At 48.4% G+C, this 19,343-nt stretch overlaps 1 protein-coding gene across 4 annotated transcripts in view; it reads right to left on the bottom strand.

The window, feature by feature from the left end:
• wdfy4 (WDFY family member 4) overlaps positions 1 to 19,343 on the bottom strand; it is a 92,077-nt gene that overhangs the window by 57,395 nt on the left and 15,339 nt on the right. For all 4 annotated transcript variants that reach the window (XM_061227717.1, XM_061227716.1, XM_061227720.1 and 1 more), the window contains exons 10-28: positions 18,778 to 18,879; positions 18,247 to 18,437; positions 15,079 to 15,887; positions 14,085 to 14,175; positions 13,200 to 13,414; positions 12,552 to 12,643; positions 11,713 to 11,938; positions 11,010 to 11,086; positions 10,107 to 10,325; positions 8,808 to 8,986; positions 8,153 to 8,384; positions 6,617 to 6,768; positions 6,020 to 6,131; positions 4,971 to 5,161; positions 3,026 to 3,166; positions 2,837 to 2,907; positions 2,337 to 2,498; positions 918 to 1,009; positions 160 to 256 (exon numbers count right to left, since the gene is read on the bottom strand). In XM_061227717.1, coding sequence (XP_061083701.1) covers positions 160 to 256; positions 918 to 1,009; positions 2,337 to 2,498; positions 2,837 to 2,907; positions 3,026 to 3,166; positions 4,971 to 5,161; positions 6,020 to 6,131; positions 6,617 to 6,768; positions 8,153 to 8,384; positions 8,808 to 8,986; positions 10,107 to 10,325; positions 11,010 to 11,086; positions 11,713 to 11,938; positions 12,552 to 12,643; positions 13,200 to 13,414; positions 14,085 to 14,175; positions 15,079 to 15,887; positions 18,247 to 18,437; positions 18,778 to 18,879 — 3,451 coding nt within the window. The remainder of the gene's footprint in view (positions 1 to 159; positions 257 to 917; positions 1,010 to 2,336; positions 2,499 to 2,836; positions 2,908 to 3,025; positions 3,167 to 4,970; positions 5,162 to 6,019; positions 6,132 to 6,616; positions 6,769 to 8,152; positions 8,385 to 8,807; positions 8,987 to 10,106; positions 10,326 to 11,009; positions 11,087 to 11,712; positions 11,939 to 12,551; positions 12,644 to 13,199; positions 13,415 to 14,084; positions 14,176 to 15,078; positions 15,888 to 18,246; positions 18,438 to 18,777; positions 18,880 to 19,343) is intronic.

Genomic DNA, 19,343 nt, shown 5'->3' with positions numbered 1-19,343 from the left:
GGCTGGGAGAGACTGGGAGAGACTGGGAGAGACAGGGAGAGACAGGGAGAGACTGGGAGAGACAGGGAGAGACTGGGAGAGACTGGGAGAGACAGGGAGAGACAGGGAGAGACAGGGAGAGACAGGGAGAGACAGGGAGAGACTGGGGAACGCCCTCACTTCTGCGGCAGTGTGCTGTCAGGGCTGACCAGGGAGAACAGCATCTCCAGAAGCTGGTTCCGGATCCAGACGGTCCTGGCAGGCGTCTGGCTCAGGGCTATGAGAGTCAGGTCCAATAAAACATCAGCCTTACGACACGCTGGCTGGGGTCCCCAGCGCTGACCATTACAATGTCTAATTACAGAACGTGATAACCAAGTTACCATTGCAGGGCTAATTTCTGCCTTTTAAGGACAAGCTGAAATCAAAATTCACTTTTCCTCAATTTAGTCAATTCTTCATAACCATACAAACTCGTCTTAACGTATATATATATATATATATATATATATATATATATATATATATATATATCCCATGTTATGTATAAAACTGTCATACTTTTGTATTGTCACACCAAAGTTTTTTTCCCTTTACTGCCTGGAAAACAAGATTCGATGTCATTGTGTACCAGTGGATGTGTATGTTCATCAAATTTTCAAGGTCAATTTTCCATTCGTCTCCAATCAATGTCCCTTTCACAGAGGGGCACACATCCTCTTTTCACGAAAATTCCCCCGTTTCACTTGTGTATACGTCATATCGCAGAAGCTAGTGCTGCTCTAACTTCTGTTTCAGCTCATCTTTACTTTGTGAAAGACTTTCAAATGAAAATGTGTTCATTTTGTCTGGAACATTTTAATGAAGGTAAACCCCAGAGAGTGAATATTCAGAGTCTTATGAAGGCAGGTCGTTTAGAGTGAATATGAGGCTCTCACCTTGGGAGGAGATGTCAAAGACGATGCCAGAGAAAATGGTGTTCTCATTCAGGGAGGGGGGCAGCAGAGTGTAAACCAGGAACAGCCCGATTCTGCAGAGAGAACGAACACACACGCACGCGCACATACACACACGCACACACACACATACACACACGCACACACACACATACATGCACACGCACGCACGGACATACATGTACATGAACCCACACATGCATCCATGCACACACACGTACACACACACAACCGCAAAATGCAAGCATATAAACACAAGCAGACACACACACACACACACACACACAAATGATTATGGGTTGGCCAAGTTAATATATTCGATGATGGCCTTTAAAGCAAAACTACCTCTCACTTTCATTCATGGGGAAGTTGGGGAAATAATTGAGGTTTTCTTTGATAAAGAGGAACTGAATTAATTTCTGGATTTCACTGCAAAAATACTGTTTAAAAATTTAATCAATTAGAAGTACATCTGTACTCATATCAAGAAACTTCATTTGTATTTTGACAATATATTTGCAGTATTTAAAATCGCAAAAGTTAACATTCTACACTCACTCAGACATTCAATTCTAATGACTCAAACCTCCTGCACTATTTTTGTCTGCACTTTGAATGAATGAATGAATAGTTTATTTCGGCCACACTTTATAAGGAACAAACTAAACACATTTTCACTTTGTGCTGCAGTCTGCATGAAAGGTGCTATACAAATAAAGCCATTATTTTGTCTTAACACACAATGAAGTTTGGCCTGTATCGTGGGACATTTTTAACTAAACAGGTGATGTAATGTAAGCAGTGAAAAGTAACACTGCTGAAAGCTCATAAGAGCAGTACTGTGGGCAGACTGAGCCCCGCCCAGTCCAGCCCCACCCCGCCCAGCCCAGCTCAGTCCAGTCCAGCCCAGCCCCACCCAGTCCAGTCCAGCCCAGTCCAGCCCAGTCCAGCCCAGCCCAGTCCAGTCCAGCCCCGCCCCGCCCAGTACAGCCCAGTCCAGTCCAGTCCAGCCCCACCCCGCCCAGTACAGCCCAGCCCAGCCCAGCCCAGCCCAGTCCAGTCCAGTCCAGTCCAGTCCAGTCCAGTCCAGTCCAGTCCAGCCCGCCCCGCCCAGTACAGCCCAGCCCAGCCCAGCGCCGCCCCGCCCAGTCCAGCCCAGTCCAGCCCAGTCCAGTCCAGCCCCGCCCTGTACAGCCCAGCCCAGCCCAGCCCAGTCCAGTCCAGTCCAGTCCAGTCCAGCCCAGCCCAGCGCCGCCCCGCCCAGTCCAGCCCAGCCCAGTACAGCCCAGCCCAGTCCAGCGCCGCCCCGCCCAGTCCAGCCCAGCCCAGTCCAGCCCAGCCCAGCCCCGCCCCACCCCGCCCAGTACAGTCCAGCCCAGCCCCGCCCCGCGGCCCGCCCACCTGCAGACGTCCCGGGCGCTGAAGTGGCCCTGCAGCAGCCGCTGGAGCACGGTGGCGATCAGGTGGGTCTTGTGGCAGGTGAGCGAGGGCTCGTTCAGCAGGAACAGCAGCTTCACCATCACACCCAGGCTGTGCAGCACCGCCGCGCTGCGCCCGTCATCACTGAGGGAGCACAGCACCAATCAGAGCACAGCGGGGGGAAGAGAGCACCAATCAGAGCACAGCGGGGGGAAGAGGGCACCAATCAGAGCACAGAGAAGGGAAGAGAACACCAATCACAGGACAGTGAAGAGAAGAGAGCACCAATCACAATGAAGGAAAGAGTGGACCAATCACGGGAGAGTAATGGGAACAGAGCACCAATCAGAGCAGAGCGAGGGAAAGAGAGCACCAATCTGGCATTACTAAAGCCACCACACTGGCCAGCCCAGCAAGGCAGCACTGTGGCAGAACAGACATGTGGCATGTCCAGTAAATATGGGTTCATCCATAAGACGTACCTTGATATCAAGATGTCAGCAAAATGGTTTAAAACCATCATGTCAAGGTTATCGGGAGCGTTCTGCCACACCTTGAAGAAAAACAAAATGGCCCTTCAGTGACGCACACAGAGCACACAGAAAATGGGTTAAATCTGGGTGTTCGTGTTATCCCCCCTCCCCCTCCCCGGGCCAATCAAAACGGCTCACATCGAAGTCGCAGAGAATGTCCCGGAAGGCAGTGAGGTTCCGGATGCTTCCCAGCTCCACGGTGCCCACGATGGCCAGGATGAGCTGGAACGTTCTGATGCCGATCAGCTGGGACTTCGTCTTCAGCAGGAACGCCAGGAGCTGCACGGACAAATTACCCATCAGCCCCCACGCCGGCGACGCCAGAACAGCTGTGACCCTGAAGAACCCCCGTCTGTACAGATTACGGTTCACCCAGCTAACCTTCATGAGTCACTCTGGATGAACACACATAGCTAAATATCGCGTAAATATCACATCACGCAATAGGACTTGCCTGGCATTTGGCAGACGCTCTTATCCAGAGCGACGTACAGTTGATTAGACTAAGCAGGAGACAATCCTCCCCTGGAGCAATGCAGGGTCAAGGGCTACACCGGGATTAGAACGACTGACCTTGCGTGTCCCAGTCATTTACCTTAACCACTACGCTACAGGCCGCCTTATTTAGTTCTTTCATCAAGAAGATCACGATATACTATATTGAACCCCCGTGGGGTGAGTTGTCCACTGCATTTAACCTATCCCAGTTACTTAAGGGTAGCGGGCAGCAACTCCAGGTCTGAGGGCAGTGCCGAGGCCAAGGGAAGATACTGTACCCAACCTGACATTAACACAGCTAAACACAGGGCAGCAAGAGCCTCTGACCGTGCTGAATACGGCTCAAACTCAACTCTGAATCTGCCAACCCTGCTAACCTGGATAAACACAACTAATTAAATACCATGCAACTGTCACATGACACAACTGGACTTGCCTGTATATTTACAAAATGAATTAAATTTCATGAATTCAAATCCTTATGCCAGGCAGCCATCGTCAACAACTTCACCACAATCATAATAGTAACAATCATAGTAATCGCTAAATTGTTGTTATTGTTGACACATTGGGGTGTCGACATTCCTCAGCATTGGTGAGAATTATCGGTGGGATCTGCATAAGCACGTAGCTAGTATAAGAGTAGCTAATCACGGAGTAGCCAATCACAGCCTGCCTGTGCCTGAGGTGACCAATAGAGAGAGTCTGTACTGAGCTGAGTTGAAGGGGTGTAGAAATGCAATCTCCAATCGCGTTAGGTTTTTAATCATCTTTAATTAACATTATTAGAGATTATACAATCCCTGTCAGTTATCTCATTTAAGACCCTGGATCTGGCACCCCAACCAGAAGGACGGCGCCCCCCAGGCAGATGGTGTCCTAGGCAACCGCTTTTGTCAGCTCGATTGGGGGAAAAGCTTACCAAAAAATAAAATTATTGGAATCAATGGTTGCCACATGTTTGACACAGTACTTCTTAGTACTTTGGTGAGCTCAACGACAGTATCATAACATATCGCTTCATGCCACCCAGACGCTCTAAACGTCAGCAGGCATGACAGAGCTTTAGCTAAACTATTCCAGAGGCACACGCCAAGGGCTGACCCGCTCCAGGATCTCACAGCGACTTCTCACCTTCAGTATCTCAGAGCCCCGTTACTTTTTACTTTTCATTTTTAGATCCAGTGAGCCAAATGTGAGGAGGTGTCCCCTGGTGAGGATTTTATTTTATTCTGCCTCAATACAGGAGTGAACCAGCCACTGCCGTGTACAGACGTGTAGACAATGAAATCTGAATAATGGGTTGGAATAAAAACCAGCAGCAATGCACGGTAAAAACAAAGAATAAGTAAATCGCAAAAAAAAATATTTTGTCTTATATTAAGACTTAAGTATATATAAGTTAATATAAGACCAAAAAAAATCTCATTTATTTAATGTTTTTGCTAAATAAGAGAAAAATGCCATGAGGTTTCTACATTTCAAGATTTGCCAATGGGGTAAGAAAATGTCTCTGCAAACAGCACCTCAAAGCAAGCTAATATTTTCAATCTGAGAGAAAGGTGTTTAGTTAGGGCTGCGGTACCTGATACCCGTGGGTCCGGTTCATCTCCCGCTCCATGCTGGGGCTCATGCTCAGCACGGACAGCAGCACTTTGGCCGCCGCGTACAGCGAGCTGTCATCCGTCGCCATGGCGACCAGGCTGAGCACCACCGCCGGCCCGCCGACGAACAGGAAGCTGTCAGCGGCGCTGGTGGAGACGAACGTCCTGACTCCTGAGGGACAGAGTCAGAGACATGAACTTCCTGACTCCTGAGGGACAGAGAGAGAGAGTCAGAGACATGAGCGTCCTGACTCCTGAGGGACAGAGAGTGAGAGAGTCAGAGACATGAGCATCCTGACTCCTGAGGGACAGAGAGGGAGAGTCAGAGACATGAGCGTCCTGACTCCTGAGAGACAGAGAGAGAGAGTCAGAGACATGAACGTCCTGACTCCTGAGGGACAGAGAGAGAGTCAGAGACATGAACGTCCTGACTCCTGAGGGACAGAGTCAGAGACATGAACTTCCTGACTCCTGAGAGACAGGCAGAGAGAGTCAGAGACATGAATATCCTGTTTCCTGAGGGACAGAGAGAGAGTCAGAGACACAAACGTCCTGACTCCTGAGGGGCAGAGAGAGTCAGAGACATGAATGTCCTGACTCCTGAGAGACAGAGACTGGGTGTTAGCAGCGTGGGTAGGTATAGACCTGGGTTTGAGCTGCTGGATAAATGGATAAATACAGTATTTACATCAGTAGATGGTGCCTACAGGTGGGCAGGCTAGGTCAGTGAAGCACTAAATGCCATTATGTTTTTGCCAAGCAAGTCACTTGGAGTACAGAGAGGAACTGGGGAGACTCCTAATCTTTAACAACTCATTTATACAACTATTTACAGGCACAAATGAGCGCAATGCCTAATACCCAGGCCAAGCGAATTAATCCCAGTGTTGTACCACGACCTGATCCCATAATCCTCGGCTCCGGAGGTCGAGCCCTGAGTGTTACGCATCACTGGCACGTGTTCGGAGCCTGACGTCAGCGGCGAAATACTCCGGCCTGACGGAAACGCCGCACGCGGCGGGGTCGTTACCGAAACGGCCCACCAGGGCGGCGCCGATGGTCCGGGAGGTTCCGCTGAGGTGCTGCGCCACGTTCCGGGCCAGGAAGACCGGAGTGCTGTTATCCCGGGAAGTGATTCCCATCTGGAGGAGAAACCGGGAACACGGGACACGGGGTCACTGCTGTGTGCTCATCCCGGGGCAGTCAACAGAGGGCAATTCCCACTTGTGTGGAATCAGAGATTAAACCAAGAGGACTAGGGCTGATTTGTGCTAGAATAAACCCCAGAGTAACAGTCTGCTTGAGTGAATTACATATCCAAGTGCTGTGTCTTAAGTGTAAATGTATATTGCATTTGTTCTTGGTACTGTATGTCCAAAAAAAAAAACATTCACACTGGGTTAATTTTCAGCCGACACCCAGAATAGTTTTACTGTAATCTCACATGTAAAATCAAGAATGCGATTTCCAAGAAAACTTGAAAAATCTGCTCAGTAGTGTCTCACAGAACATCAGAATCATTTCACTATGACCACACGTAACAGAACGGGCATTTAGTCTGCATAGTCACACGTATCCGACAGCGTATTTTCACTTTTCCGGGGAGAGACCCCGCGGGATGTCCGACCTCTTTGGCGATGAGGCGGGAGTCCACCTCGTTGTACTGATCCCGGATCTCCGTCACCGTGGTGATGCTGGACACGGCGGGATTGATCCCGAAGGAAATCCGCTCCTCCGGCATGATCCTGATCGGGGACGTGACGCTGTCCGGACCCTCGGCTGAAATATCCATCAGAGGAACAACAAATCATTCACAAAGTAACCGGAGCACGGCTGCAAGCCCACCCCTGACCCCACCCTGACACAGAGCACAGAGGGCCATCTCGGGACAAGGCTGACCTGCAGCCTGTGGTTTAAGAAGAAGTCTTTACTTCTTCCTACTCCTTTTTGGACACAGGGGATGAGAAATGATCGCACTTTTATTTTTTATTTTTTTTATTAAATATAGTTTGTGGCCTTCATTAGGTTTTATTTTGTTTTTATACATGTAAGTTCAAAATAAAGATTATCAAATCAAATCAAATCAAATCGAACTCGACACGTGCTTCGGTGGAGAGCAGGAGAGGTCTGAAATCCAGGTCCAGAAAGTCCAAAGGTCCTGCCCTGTATTTTGACCCAATCACCGAATTGACTGGATTTACTGAGCTCAATTCTGCAGCCAGGAGGGGATTAGTGACGTCAGCTGGGCTGAGCTCATGGGTGGAAGAAACACATGGCAGGACTTTTACTTTCTGACCCCGGGACTTTCCACCTCTGTGGAGCTGTTATGAATGTTGAAATACGATTGGAAATTCCAAATTAAAATAGATTAAAAAAAAGAATAATAATAAAAACTTCAGTAAAACACAATAAGACAGACACAGACTGTAGCTGCCCTTAAAGACACACCTGGCAGACACAGGGACAGGTAGTTGCCCAGGTACTTGGTGCCCTGGCTGTACATAAAGACACACCTGGCAGACACAGACACAGGTAGTTGCCCAGGTACTTGGTGCCCTGGCTGTACATAAAGACACACCTGGCAGACACAGGGACAGGTAGTTGCCCAGGTACTTGGTGCCCTGGCTGTACATAAAGACACACCTGGCAGACACAGGGACAGGTAGTTGCCCAGGTACTTGGTGCCCTGGCTGTACATAAAGACACACCTGGCAGACACAGACACAGGTAGTTGCCCAGGTACTTGGTGCCCTGGCTGTACATAAAGACACACCTGGCAGACACAGGGACAGGTAGTTGCCCAGGTACTTGGTGCCCTGGCTGTACATAAAGACACACCTGGCAGACACAGGGACAGGTAGTTGCCCAGGTACTTGGTGCCCTGGCTGTACATAAAGACACACCTGGCAGACACAGACACAGGTAGTTGCCCAGGTACTTGGTGCCCTGGCTGTACATAAAGACACACCTGGCAGACACAGGGACAGGTAGTTGCCCAGGTACTTGGTGCCCTGGCTGTACATAAAGACACACCTGGCAGACACAGGGACAGGTAGTTGCCCAGGTACTTGGTGCCCTGGCTGTACATAAAGACACACCTGGCAGACACAGACACAGGTAGTTGCCCAGGTACTTGGTGCCCTGGCTGTACATAAAGACACACCTGGCAGACACAGGGACAGGTAGTTGCCCAGGTACTTGGTGCCCTGGCTGTACATGACCTCCACAGACTCTGGGGTCAGCGCCTCCTCCCACAGGTACGCGGGTCCCACCCGCCAGATCAAAGAGGCCTGCTGTTTCCACAGCGACGGCGTGCCGATGACGGCGCACACGTCGATGACCGCGGCGGGGTCCATGGAGACGCACTGGCCGGGGAAGGGCTGGATGTACTTCATCTGCGAGACACAGGAGGAGGACAAAGGCAGCATTGTAACTAGACATGCAAATGCACGCAAGTATTTTAGGCATATTTATTTCCACCAGTATCACAAGTTCACATCTGTATTTGGAATGAGTATTTTCCATTCCGTATGACTGGGCACCTCACTACCAGTATGACTAACACGCCCACTACTTTCAATTCTGCTGCATCACTATTTGCTATATTTACTGGTGGAATACACCGTCTTAACCTTACAGTTTCTTCTGGAGCTCAATATCTTATTTGGGAAAGAATGTTTTTTGTTAAATGTCCCAGATTTACAAGTCTCATACAAAACTGATTCATAAGTCCCTGCTTTATAAAAAAAAGACACTTTGCCCATGTATTTTCTTTCCTGGAAAGGAGCACCTGACACACTGAATATGGACGAGCTGACCTTTGCGGTGTTGACCATCTTGCCGTTGAGGTAGGCAGTGACGTGGCAGCTCTTTTTGATGTCCTTGGCCAGCACCACAGAGAGGTGGTGCCACTGGTCGGGGATGAGGTGTTTGGCACATTTAAACCGCACCGTGGAGGGCAGGGAGGTGGGTGTGTGCACCTCAGGCTCCATCATATCTAACGCAGGGAAACCACAACATCAGCCATGCCACAAAACACAACAGCCATGCCACAAAACACTGCATCAGCCCGGCCACAAACACAACATCAGCCCAACCACAAACACAACATCAGCCCAACCACAAACACAACATCATCCATGCCACAAAACACAACAGCCCAACCACAAACACAACATCAGCTCAACCACAAACACAACATCAGTCCAACCACAAACACAACATCAGTCCAACCACAAACACAACATCAGCTCAACCACAAACACAACATCAGTCCAACCACAACACAACATCAGTCCAACCACAAACACAACATCAGTCCAACCACAAACACAACATCAGCCCAGTAACAAACACAACATCAGCCCAACCACAAACACAACATCAGCCCAACCACAAACACAACATCAGCCCAACCACAAACACAACATCATCCATGCCACAAAACACAACAGCCCAACCACAAACACAACATCAGCTCAACCACAAACACAACATCAGTCCAACCACAACACAACATCAGTCCAACCACAAACACAACATCAGTCCAACCACAAACACAACATCAGCTCAACCACAAACACAACATCAGTCCAACCACAACACAACATCAGCCCAGTAACAAAACAAAACATCAGCCCAACCACAACACAACATCATCCATGCCACAAAGCACGAGGCCTTAGTGTTCAATGCTCAATACGTTTTCTCCTAAATATTTAGCAATGAATTTCAGCAAGAAACAAGAGTGTCATTTATGGGAGGGCGGTGGTTAAAACCCCTGAAAATTATAAAACAGGCCAAATAACCCCCCCTTCCCAATAATTGAACAGAACAAAAATTGAACATGAACCTCAATTCAGTTACGAACTGAAGAGTGAGTTTGTTTTGTTTGTTTGTTTAAAAAAATAAAAATGAAAAATAAAAATAAAAATAGGCCCTGGTCCTTATCTTTGTTGTACGGGTAGCAGTTGAAATTGCACTTCCCTCTAGGGTCTTTCAGCGCACTTATCCCTGGTTATGGGTATGCACTTTGCACTTTGTTGTACGTCGCCCTGGATAAGAGCGTCTGCCAAATGCCAGTAATGCAATGAAAAACAGGAAACGTGTCGGCGTACCGAGGAACTGGTAGGGCTCCTCCTCCGTGCTGACGACCAGGCAGCCGTCGGGGGCGGCGATGCAGACGGACAGACAGACGAACTGCTGCTCGGCGCGCGACAGGTGCCGCACCACCGTCAGCAGCCTGATTGGGTGGGATTCGCAGGCCGAGCTGAACCGGCCAATCAGGAACCAGCAGGAGAAGGACAGGCCGGCGGACGGGGGGAAGCCCCGGCAGTCTGAGGAGAGGAGGGAGAAACAGCACCGACGTTACGCTTACGACAGACATCACTCACGTTACACGTGTTACTCTTACCACAGACATTACTCATGTTACACGTGTTACTCTTACCACAGACATTACTCACGTTACACATGTTACTCTTACCAGACATTACACACGTTACACATGTTACTCTTACCACAGACATTACACACGTTACTCTGACTACAAACATTACATGTGACATATTACACGTGTTACTCTGACTACAAACATTACTACATGTGACATATTACACACGTTACTCTGACTACAAACATTACTACATGTGACATATTACACACGTTACTCTGACTACAAACATTACTACATGTGACATATTACACACATTACCCTGACTACAAACATTACTACATGTGACATATTACACACATTACCCTGACTACAAACATTACTACATGTGACATATTACACACATTACCCTGACTACAAACATTACTACATGTGACATATTACACACATTACCCTGACTACAAACATTACTACATGTGACATATTACACACGTTACTCTAACTACACACGTGGCACACATTACTCCTGTTACACGTTACGCTGTAAGGTCAGTGGCAATGCACACCGGGATACAGAAACAGTCGATGACTAAGGGTCGCGTGTTTTGAAGCCGAAAGAAAGCCTTACCGCTGCCGACGCCTCCGGTGGAGATGGAGTCCGCACTGACGCCCTTCACCGTGGCCAGAGAGGGGAGGAAGAGACACCTGCAACACAGAGCCTGGCAGTGAGGCTCTATAAACAAAACACCAGAAAAAAATAAAAATGTTCTGGTGTAAAATGGCTGCCTTGCCGCATCCATTGGTGGGGGAGAAACTCGGCAGGGTGATAAATTGCAGATGAAAAGTAGGAGGACTTCCCAATTACATTTTTATTCACACTCAGATAGAAACAGAATGGGTAGTAATTCAAAAACTACAGCCCAATGCCCCTTACTACAGGGACTATAACATTTTGTATGAAACTATTTATACAGAATTTAGTACTATAGGGGAAAATAATGTTTAAAGATACAATAGGTAATTTATTTTGTGCTAAAATATTGTTACAATACCATTGTAAATCCCTTCCTATCATTGAAAAAGGCTTACTGACATGTTGACTCACCCTCTGCCTGTGTTTATTTTTATATAAATTCAGGTTTCAAAATATACATTGGTATTAATTGCCACAGCCAATGGCATTTCAACATCAGCATGTTCACAGAGAAGGGGAGGGATGAACAGTGGTTGTGGTTTCAGGGTGTTTGTTGTTGCTATTCCTCTCTTGACTGTTAGAAGTCCGAAATCACCCACTGTACCTTTAACTAGATAAATAGTGCAAGCCGCCTTACCCAAAGCCACTGTCACTCATGTCGAACTCCACGAAGGACGGGGACACGGACAGCCTGTGGGGTCTCAGGCTGCGGGGCGACGTCATGGAGACGAGGCTGACGGTGCGGTGGTGGGGGACGCCCGCCCCCCCGGCCCGGTTCAGCAGACTGAAGCTGTGTTTGAGCTCCCTGCCCGACGGCTTCTTCTCCTGACCACCGGGGGCAGCACTCCCCTCGCCCCGGTGCCCTGACGACACACACGAAAATCCCTTCACTCGTCCCCACAGCAGTCAAATAAAACCCAATTACTTCAATAAAACCAGATATTGCCGTTGTAGCCCACATTCACCTGGCTTTAAGCGATGCATACACGTCCGACTCAATCTGACGGGAGATTAATTACGAGAGGCGGTCCGGGGGAAACGCATAAAACGCTGTTTGATCACCGAAGCAGGTTTTATTAGCTACCGTGATCAGTTAAAAGGCCAGTTAGAGATCAATTAAAAACTTAAAGTTAGAGACTCCAAAGCCATCAACATTTTTACAAGCCATGTGCAAATTCACCGATTAGCTGCATAGCCTTCTTCGCAGGCCGGTCCTCGTTAGGCCTTGGCTTTGCTTTGTTTTATTCTACCTCGTCATTCACCTCTTATTGTTGTTTTATTGTGCGCACCATGCATGGCAGCCAATCGCCGTCGGTGTGTGAGTGTGTGAGTGTGTGTGAATGGGTGAATGAGAAGCATCAATTGGACAGCGCTTTGGATAAAGGCGCAATATAAATTCCAACCATTTACCATTTACCATACCAAGAACTGTACTTTACATGTATTAATGCTATTATGATTTATGATTATTAATACCGTTAGGGACGTGGGCGGCGTCTGTTTTTAGCGGAGGGGGGAGGTCATTCTCAGCCCCGCACAGGAAGGGGTTCCCCAGGCACAGGAACTTCCTGTCGGGAGAGAAACGCGCATGACACACGCCAGCGTTTCATCACTGACATCCAGCACTGATAATCAATTCATTAATCAATCAATCACCATTAGTGTATTCATACAGGACACTCTTCAGATCAATAAGTCCAAGGGCACACAGTACCGAGGAAAATAATCTGTCAGTTACGAGCATATTACATAAATCTTATGCGTTTAATGGCTTAATCGTTGTAGTTATATAAAGTACTCTTCACAGCAAGGTGTCTGAATGGTTAGCAATTAGCAGCATACAGATGCAGGATACACTTCAGTCTGCTACGCACAGGTAACATAAAATCACAATGAAACACAAACATGTTCACTAATGCAGGAATGTGTTCACTAAGATTAGGCTAAGATAAGACAGGAACACATCTTTAAAGGTGGGCAAATCTAAGACAGAAAGACATTCTCCAAGGCTGGCTGACCTCAGACAGAAAGACGTTCTCTAAGGCTGGCTGACCTCAGGCAGAAAGACGTTCTCCAAGGCTGGCTGAGCTCAGACAGGAACACAGTCTCTAAGGGCGGGCTCACCTGAGGGAGACGTGGCTGATGGACTGAGAGGCCAGCTTCTCGAACACGCGGACGACGGGCAGGTGGAGGGGGTGGGTGCTGCTCCCCAGCGGACCCTGGCAGTGCTCCAGCAGCACCAGCAGGAGCCCCGCCTCGCACATGATCTGCCGGTTGCGCTCCCACCGCACCAGCGACTGCACGTGATTGGCCACGGCCAGCTGCAGCTCGGCAACCAGCTGCGGGGAGACGGTGGGGTCAGGGGTCAGGGGGTCAGAGGTCAGAGGTCGTGGCGGAACGCAGGAATTGCGATGTTGCGTGATGGGGAGGTCACGAAATCAATTAACAGCTCGCCTTTATAAAAAGCCATCCATGAAGATCTGGTGTCAGTTCACTTTTTTTTTTTTCTGTCTTTTAAAAAATATTATTTAACTAACAGTTAAATAATATCGGACAAGGCATTTTTGTGCATGGGATTTAAAACTGTTCAGTTCTCAGGGAGAACACGATGTGCTGCTGTCAAAACCAAGTGGCACCTGTTGAGTTTGTTGCATTATTCGTACGCAACATATAATTTGCTTCAGGGAATAAACTCATTAACTGGAGGACAGAACACCATCATGTCTTCATCCGTAACTCAATCCAGCTCTCTGGTGATAGCCATCTCCTGTAGCTAAATGCATTTTCAAAGCTGCCAGTTATAATTTCACATAAACGTGAAACTTTCGGAATGATACCACCATTTTGCAATTCATACAATTTTGAAAAAGCATTTCGTTTTTTTTTTTTCAGTTTACCCATGTTACTTAAGGAAATGAAGAGGAAACAGAACAGTGCAACAGACTGCGAAATTATTGAAATGACAACAAATCTACAACATGCTGATGAGGAGTGTGTGATAGGCAGTACCTGAGTGTGCGTGGGGCTGGATATTTTTGGGAGTAGAGTCATTATAACACACACAGCCCCCGGGTGCAGGATGGTCTGATCAAACGCTGACCTGGGGGGGGATAGTGACAGGAAACATGTCACCGTTTCTCCAGGGATTAAAGAGTTGTGCAGATACGTGACGTCCCACGTTTTAGAACATGCGGAAACATACTGATGTGTCTGGCTACAAATCCAAGTCCGTAGGAGTTATTTCATAAGCACAGCAATATTTCTGAGCTAAAAGGATTCTGCAAGAACGAGTGGGGGGAAAAAATCCTAAAGCAGGATTAAAAAGGAGGTGTTCCCAAGTACAGACTGGCAAGGTGCCCAACCATTTTGCACATGTCATTTACTGTACCAATGGTTTATTGTTCAAACTATTTATTCTGCACTAAAATGAGCAGAAATAGGTCGTGTTTAAGCTTGCCTCATTAACGTCTTCTCACTTCGACATTCAACAAAACATGCAACTTGGCCAGGCGTGCCCAAACATTAGCGTACCACCGTCATGTGAGTGGACTGAAAACAATCTTGATTTTAGATTTTCCCATAAATCACGTCCAGCCCATCAACACCAGTACTACCCTCAATTTGGATCGCACTGGTTTCATCGGTGTAAAACATTTCCAGTGCAATTATGAAAGGTATGGCAATGGCACAAGGACCTAACACACAGCTTTCGGGCCCTTGAGCAAGGCCCTTAACCCCACATTGCCCCAGGGTAAAATGTCCTGTTAAGTAAATACCTGTGTGGGTATTGATGCTGGGTGTACCGTACGTCTTTATTGTCGTATTATATGAAGTGCTGGACTGGCAAGGTTTAGGCTTGCCGCTTTACTACGTTACCTGTTCCATTCCCATAATGCTCTTGTTCTCGTAACGTATGTGCACTGCGTATTTGGCGCATTTGAGCATCAACTGACCAACAGAGGTCAGAGGTTAGAGGTTAGAGGTCAGAGGTCAGGGCCCGTACCTGCGTCCAGGGTCACTGCTCACGGAGACCACGCTGCTTGCGGTGCTCCGCGTGCTTCCCAGAGAGTCCACCTCGGCGCTGGAGTGTTCCTGCTCCACCAGGCTCTCCGGAAGCTCGGGAAGCTCCATGGCAAAGAAGGTTCCCATGGCGAACCGGTCCAGGAAGGAAAGGAGCCTCACGCAGTCGCGTAAGGGCGCGGGCAGGCTGCTTCCGGGGGTTTCCGCCGCCTCCACAAACTGCTGGAAGGTCCTGGAGCAGTCGGGGTCAGGGTCGTCGTCGCAGTTACGGCTGGGGTCGTCGTCCCGGTTACGGCCAGGGTCGTAGTCGTGGTTACGGGCGGGGTCACCGTCGCGGTTACGGCCGGGGTCGTCGTCCCGGTTACGGCCGGGGTCGTCGTCCCGGTTACGGCCGGGGTCGTCGTCCCGGTTACGGCCGGGGTCGTCGTCCCGGTTACGGCCAGGGTCGTCGTCCCGGTTACGGCCGGGGTCGTCGTCCCGGTTACGGCCCGGGTCGGGGTCCTGGCAGAAGCAGCCCAGCTGCAGCAGGGCGTCAGCCATCTTGGCGTGCTGCTGGGAGGTGTGGAACGCGTGGGCGTTGACGGGGTGCAGGTGCACGGCCAGGGCCACGGTGTGCAGGCCCAGCAGGACCAGCTCCCGCACGCGCTCCCCGCACAGAGACGCCCACACCCCCCCCGGCCCCGCCCGCAGGGCCCCCTCCATGTCCACCAGGAGGGACAGCACCCCGTCAAACCCCCCCGCCGTCCGAAACGCGTTCCACGAGTTGGGGCTTTCCAGCACCTTCAGCACAGACTGGGGGACACAGACAGGGCATATTACTACCATTCTATATATACCTGTACATACACTGCTGTCCATTACATTACATTAAATGTGTATATAAAATATAAAACACATTCTGCTCCACATTCATACTGAAAAAAAAAAAAAATTAGCACAGATAATTACATGAATTAAAAATCTGCATTCGACCAAAAACACTCAGTACAACAATTGGTATTCACTTTCAGAAGTGATAAAATGTAACATGTAAAACACTCAAAGCCATATACCCACTGACAACAGGATTAAGTATGTAATGCTGGGCGATAAAAAAGGCTGGATAACGGATCGCTTCTTGGAGGTATTTGGAGAAGGAGGGATACCCGTGCGCTCAGAATTAATTCCGCCTGGTCATTTAATGCAGGCAAGCGCAAACATCAGAGAACAAAATAATAATAAATAATATATCTATTACTTTTTTTTTTTGTTGTCCAGGTCTGGGAAGAATTGGATTAGCCTTATTCAATTTGAAGCGATAATACATCAAACAGGTGATGTGTCATTACGGGAGAGAAAATGTAATTAGCACCAATAGAAGTAATCAGAATGCTTTCCACACGCCGCAGATCAGGTCGGGGTGAATCGGATTGCCACCGGCTCTAACCCAGTTACGCTTTAATCCTGTCGGAGTTAGCATCGCGCTCGCGTGAATCCATAACGCCGGACACGCGCCGTACAGTAGCCGTAACTGCGTTACGCCTAATCGAGTTTATTTGGCGTTCCCTGATCTGATATGGCTCATAATTTTTGTTGTGCTGCACGGCGAGGCTGGGGGTGTAATCCAATCGCGGGCCGAGTTAACGGCTAAATATATATTAGCAAATCAATCTGAATTTGTCCATAATGCAATCAGGTCCGCCGAGGCCGAGATAATAAATTCACTCGCTTATTCTCCTTTAAGCGTGTTACAATTTATCAAAATTAGATACAAAAACTGAATGTGTGCATCAGTCCTGAACGCGTGCACGTGTAAGTGATTTTGGGAGACTTACATTTTTAGCGTCAAACAAAAAGCACAGTGTGTCGTTTGATAAAGCCGTTCGCGGAAATTACCGCTTAATGACATAATGAAGCCCAGATGGTCAGCAGTGACCCTCAGATATCATATGAAATACGTTTAGAATGGAATAAAAATAAACACGATAACTTCTTGTGGATTATACATACCCACGAAGAAAATAACAGGAACATAGTGAACAAAATCTCAATTCTAAGATGAAGTCTGTTCTGTAAATGCACGACATCTAATCACAAGGCAATTTAAATAGTCAATAGAATAGGAAACCAAGGACATATGTATTATTGGTTTTGAAATATATTTGACATTACAGATCACATCAAGTTGGAGAACATATTTTAGAAAAGTGATCTTATTTTTTATACATTGACAGAAATTGAAATAAATGGTCAGACATTTTTATATATTGACAAATTTAAAGGAATGTCTTTCTTTAATACCTCTTTAAAATCTTTTGTTGCAATGACTTATGCAGGAAGCAGGAAAGACTCACAGTTCCCCCTCACTGGGTCCACAGATTCTGCCCAGCCGAGACCAGGTGTGACCACATGAGGGCGGAGCCATTTTCATTCAAAGGACGTCTGTTGGGCCTTGTGTGTGTGTGTGTGTGTGTGTGTGTGTGTGTGTGTGACCGGTACACAACACCTCCACGCCACCTCAGGGTCAGACTGTGCAAACTAACGAGTGACTGTTTGATCCAGCACATCAGAGAACACAAGCCCGGCTCTGAGAACAGGGCTAACACAGGCCTTCCTGGTGTCCTGCGGTATCTCCTGACACCTGGGTGTAAATGTGTCACAGCGTGGGCTGACTGCAGAAGGGCTAGCCTGAGCCCTCATGCGATTACGCACTTTACCGTGCCAACAGAACGACTCCATGCAACACGGAACAAAGAACAAAGACTGCTCTTTAGTGGGAAGGCCTTGAAAGTATGTGACAACTACTCCCTGTGTGTGTGTGTATGTGTGTGCGCGTGTGTGTGAGGATTTGTTAGTGTGTGTGTGTGTGTGTGTGTGTGTGTGTGTGTGGGTGGCTGGGTGTGTGTGTGTGTGGGAGTGTGTGTGTGTGTGTGTTTGTCTGTGTGTGGGAGTGTGTGTGGGTGTGGGAGTGTGTGTGTGTGTGTTAGTGTGTGTTAGTGTGTGTGTGTGGGTGGGTGTGTGTGGGAGTGTGTGTGGGTGTGGGAGCGTGTATGTGTGTGTGGGTGTGGGTGAGTGAGTGTGTGTGTGTGTGTGTGGGAGTGTGTGTGGGTGTGGGAGTGTGGGTGTGGGAGTGTATATGTGTGTGTGTGTGTGTGTGTGTGTGTGTATTTACCTGCAGCAGGTCCCGTTTCAGCGCCAGCTCGGTGTGTGTGGAGGAGCAGAGGGCTCCGATGGTGATGCTCATGTACTCCTCGGGGTTAATCACAGAGAGCTGCTCCAGCAGGATCAGGGTCGGGCTGCGCAACTGCTCCTCGTCCAGGAAGATCTTAATGTAGGGGATCATCCCACAGTCCCTGATCGCCACTGAAAACAGGAAGATCTCAATGTAGGGGATCATCCCAGTCCCCGATGGACACCGAAAACGGCCAGGCACATCATCACCAAACACCCTTGACAATACACCTTCTTTCACAGTAATACAGGACAAGTTGAGGACAGGAATTGGCGTGACAGAAAACAAGCCTCAGACACACCGCCTCTCCTGAAGGGAAAGCCCAGTCAGGCAGCGTCTCCTGAAGGGAAAGCCCAGTCAGGCGGCGTCTCCTGAAGGGAAAGCCCAGTCAGGCGGCGTCTCCTGAAGGGAAAGCCCAGTCAGGCGGCGTCTCCTGAAGGGAAAGCCCAGTCAGGCGGCGTCTCTCCTCACCAGTGTTTTTGACGGACTTGAGCGCCAGCACGGCCACCACATCCAGCATGTTCCTGACCAGGTCCTTCTCACAGCTCTCCTCGCCCGACTGGACCGCGGCTCCTAACACGGGAGAGAGTTCAGCTCAACTTCATGTAGAATGTGACGAGTTAGCAGAACAAAAACATCTTCTGTGGCAAGTCTGTGGCACACACATCCAATACATGACAGGCTTAGGAAGCAACCTTGCAAGGGTAGTCCCTAAAAATATTCCACTGCAGGATTCAATTAATTTTTTAAAATTTTTTTACTGCTATCAGCTGTCAGAGAGCACAAAAGCTTCTAAAGCAGGGGTGGCCAACCCTTTTGTTTTCACCTTAAGTAGAGCAACCACTTTAGACCCAGGAAACCAGATGAGGTGAGTTAACTGTGTAATTAACTGCTTTAATTGATCAATTAAGTGCTGAGTAACAACAAAAGCCAGCACACACCCTGCAGCCACTGCGGTCCAAAAGCGTGTAGAGAAATACCAGTATTTGATGGACATATCTGACTGATATCTGTCGTTAACATGTAAAACAGTTACA

Source organism: Conger conger, chromosome 18, assembly GCF_963514075.1.
Source record: "Conger conger chromosome 18, fConCon1.1, whole genome shotgun sequence".
NCBI classification, from domain to species: Eukaryota; Metazoa; Chordata; class Actinopteri; order Anguilliformes; family Congridae; genus Conger; species Conger conger.
This window is presented reverse-complemented; position numbering and strand designations above follow the sequence as displayed.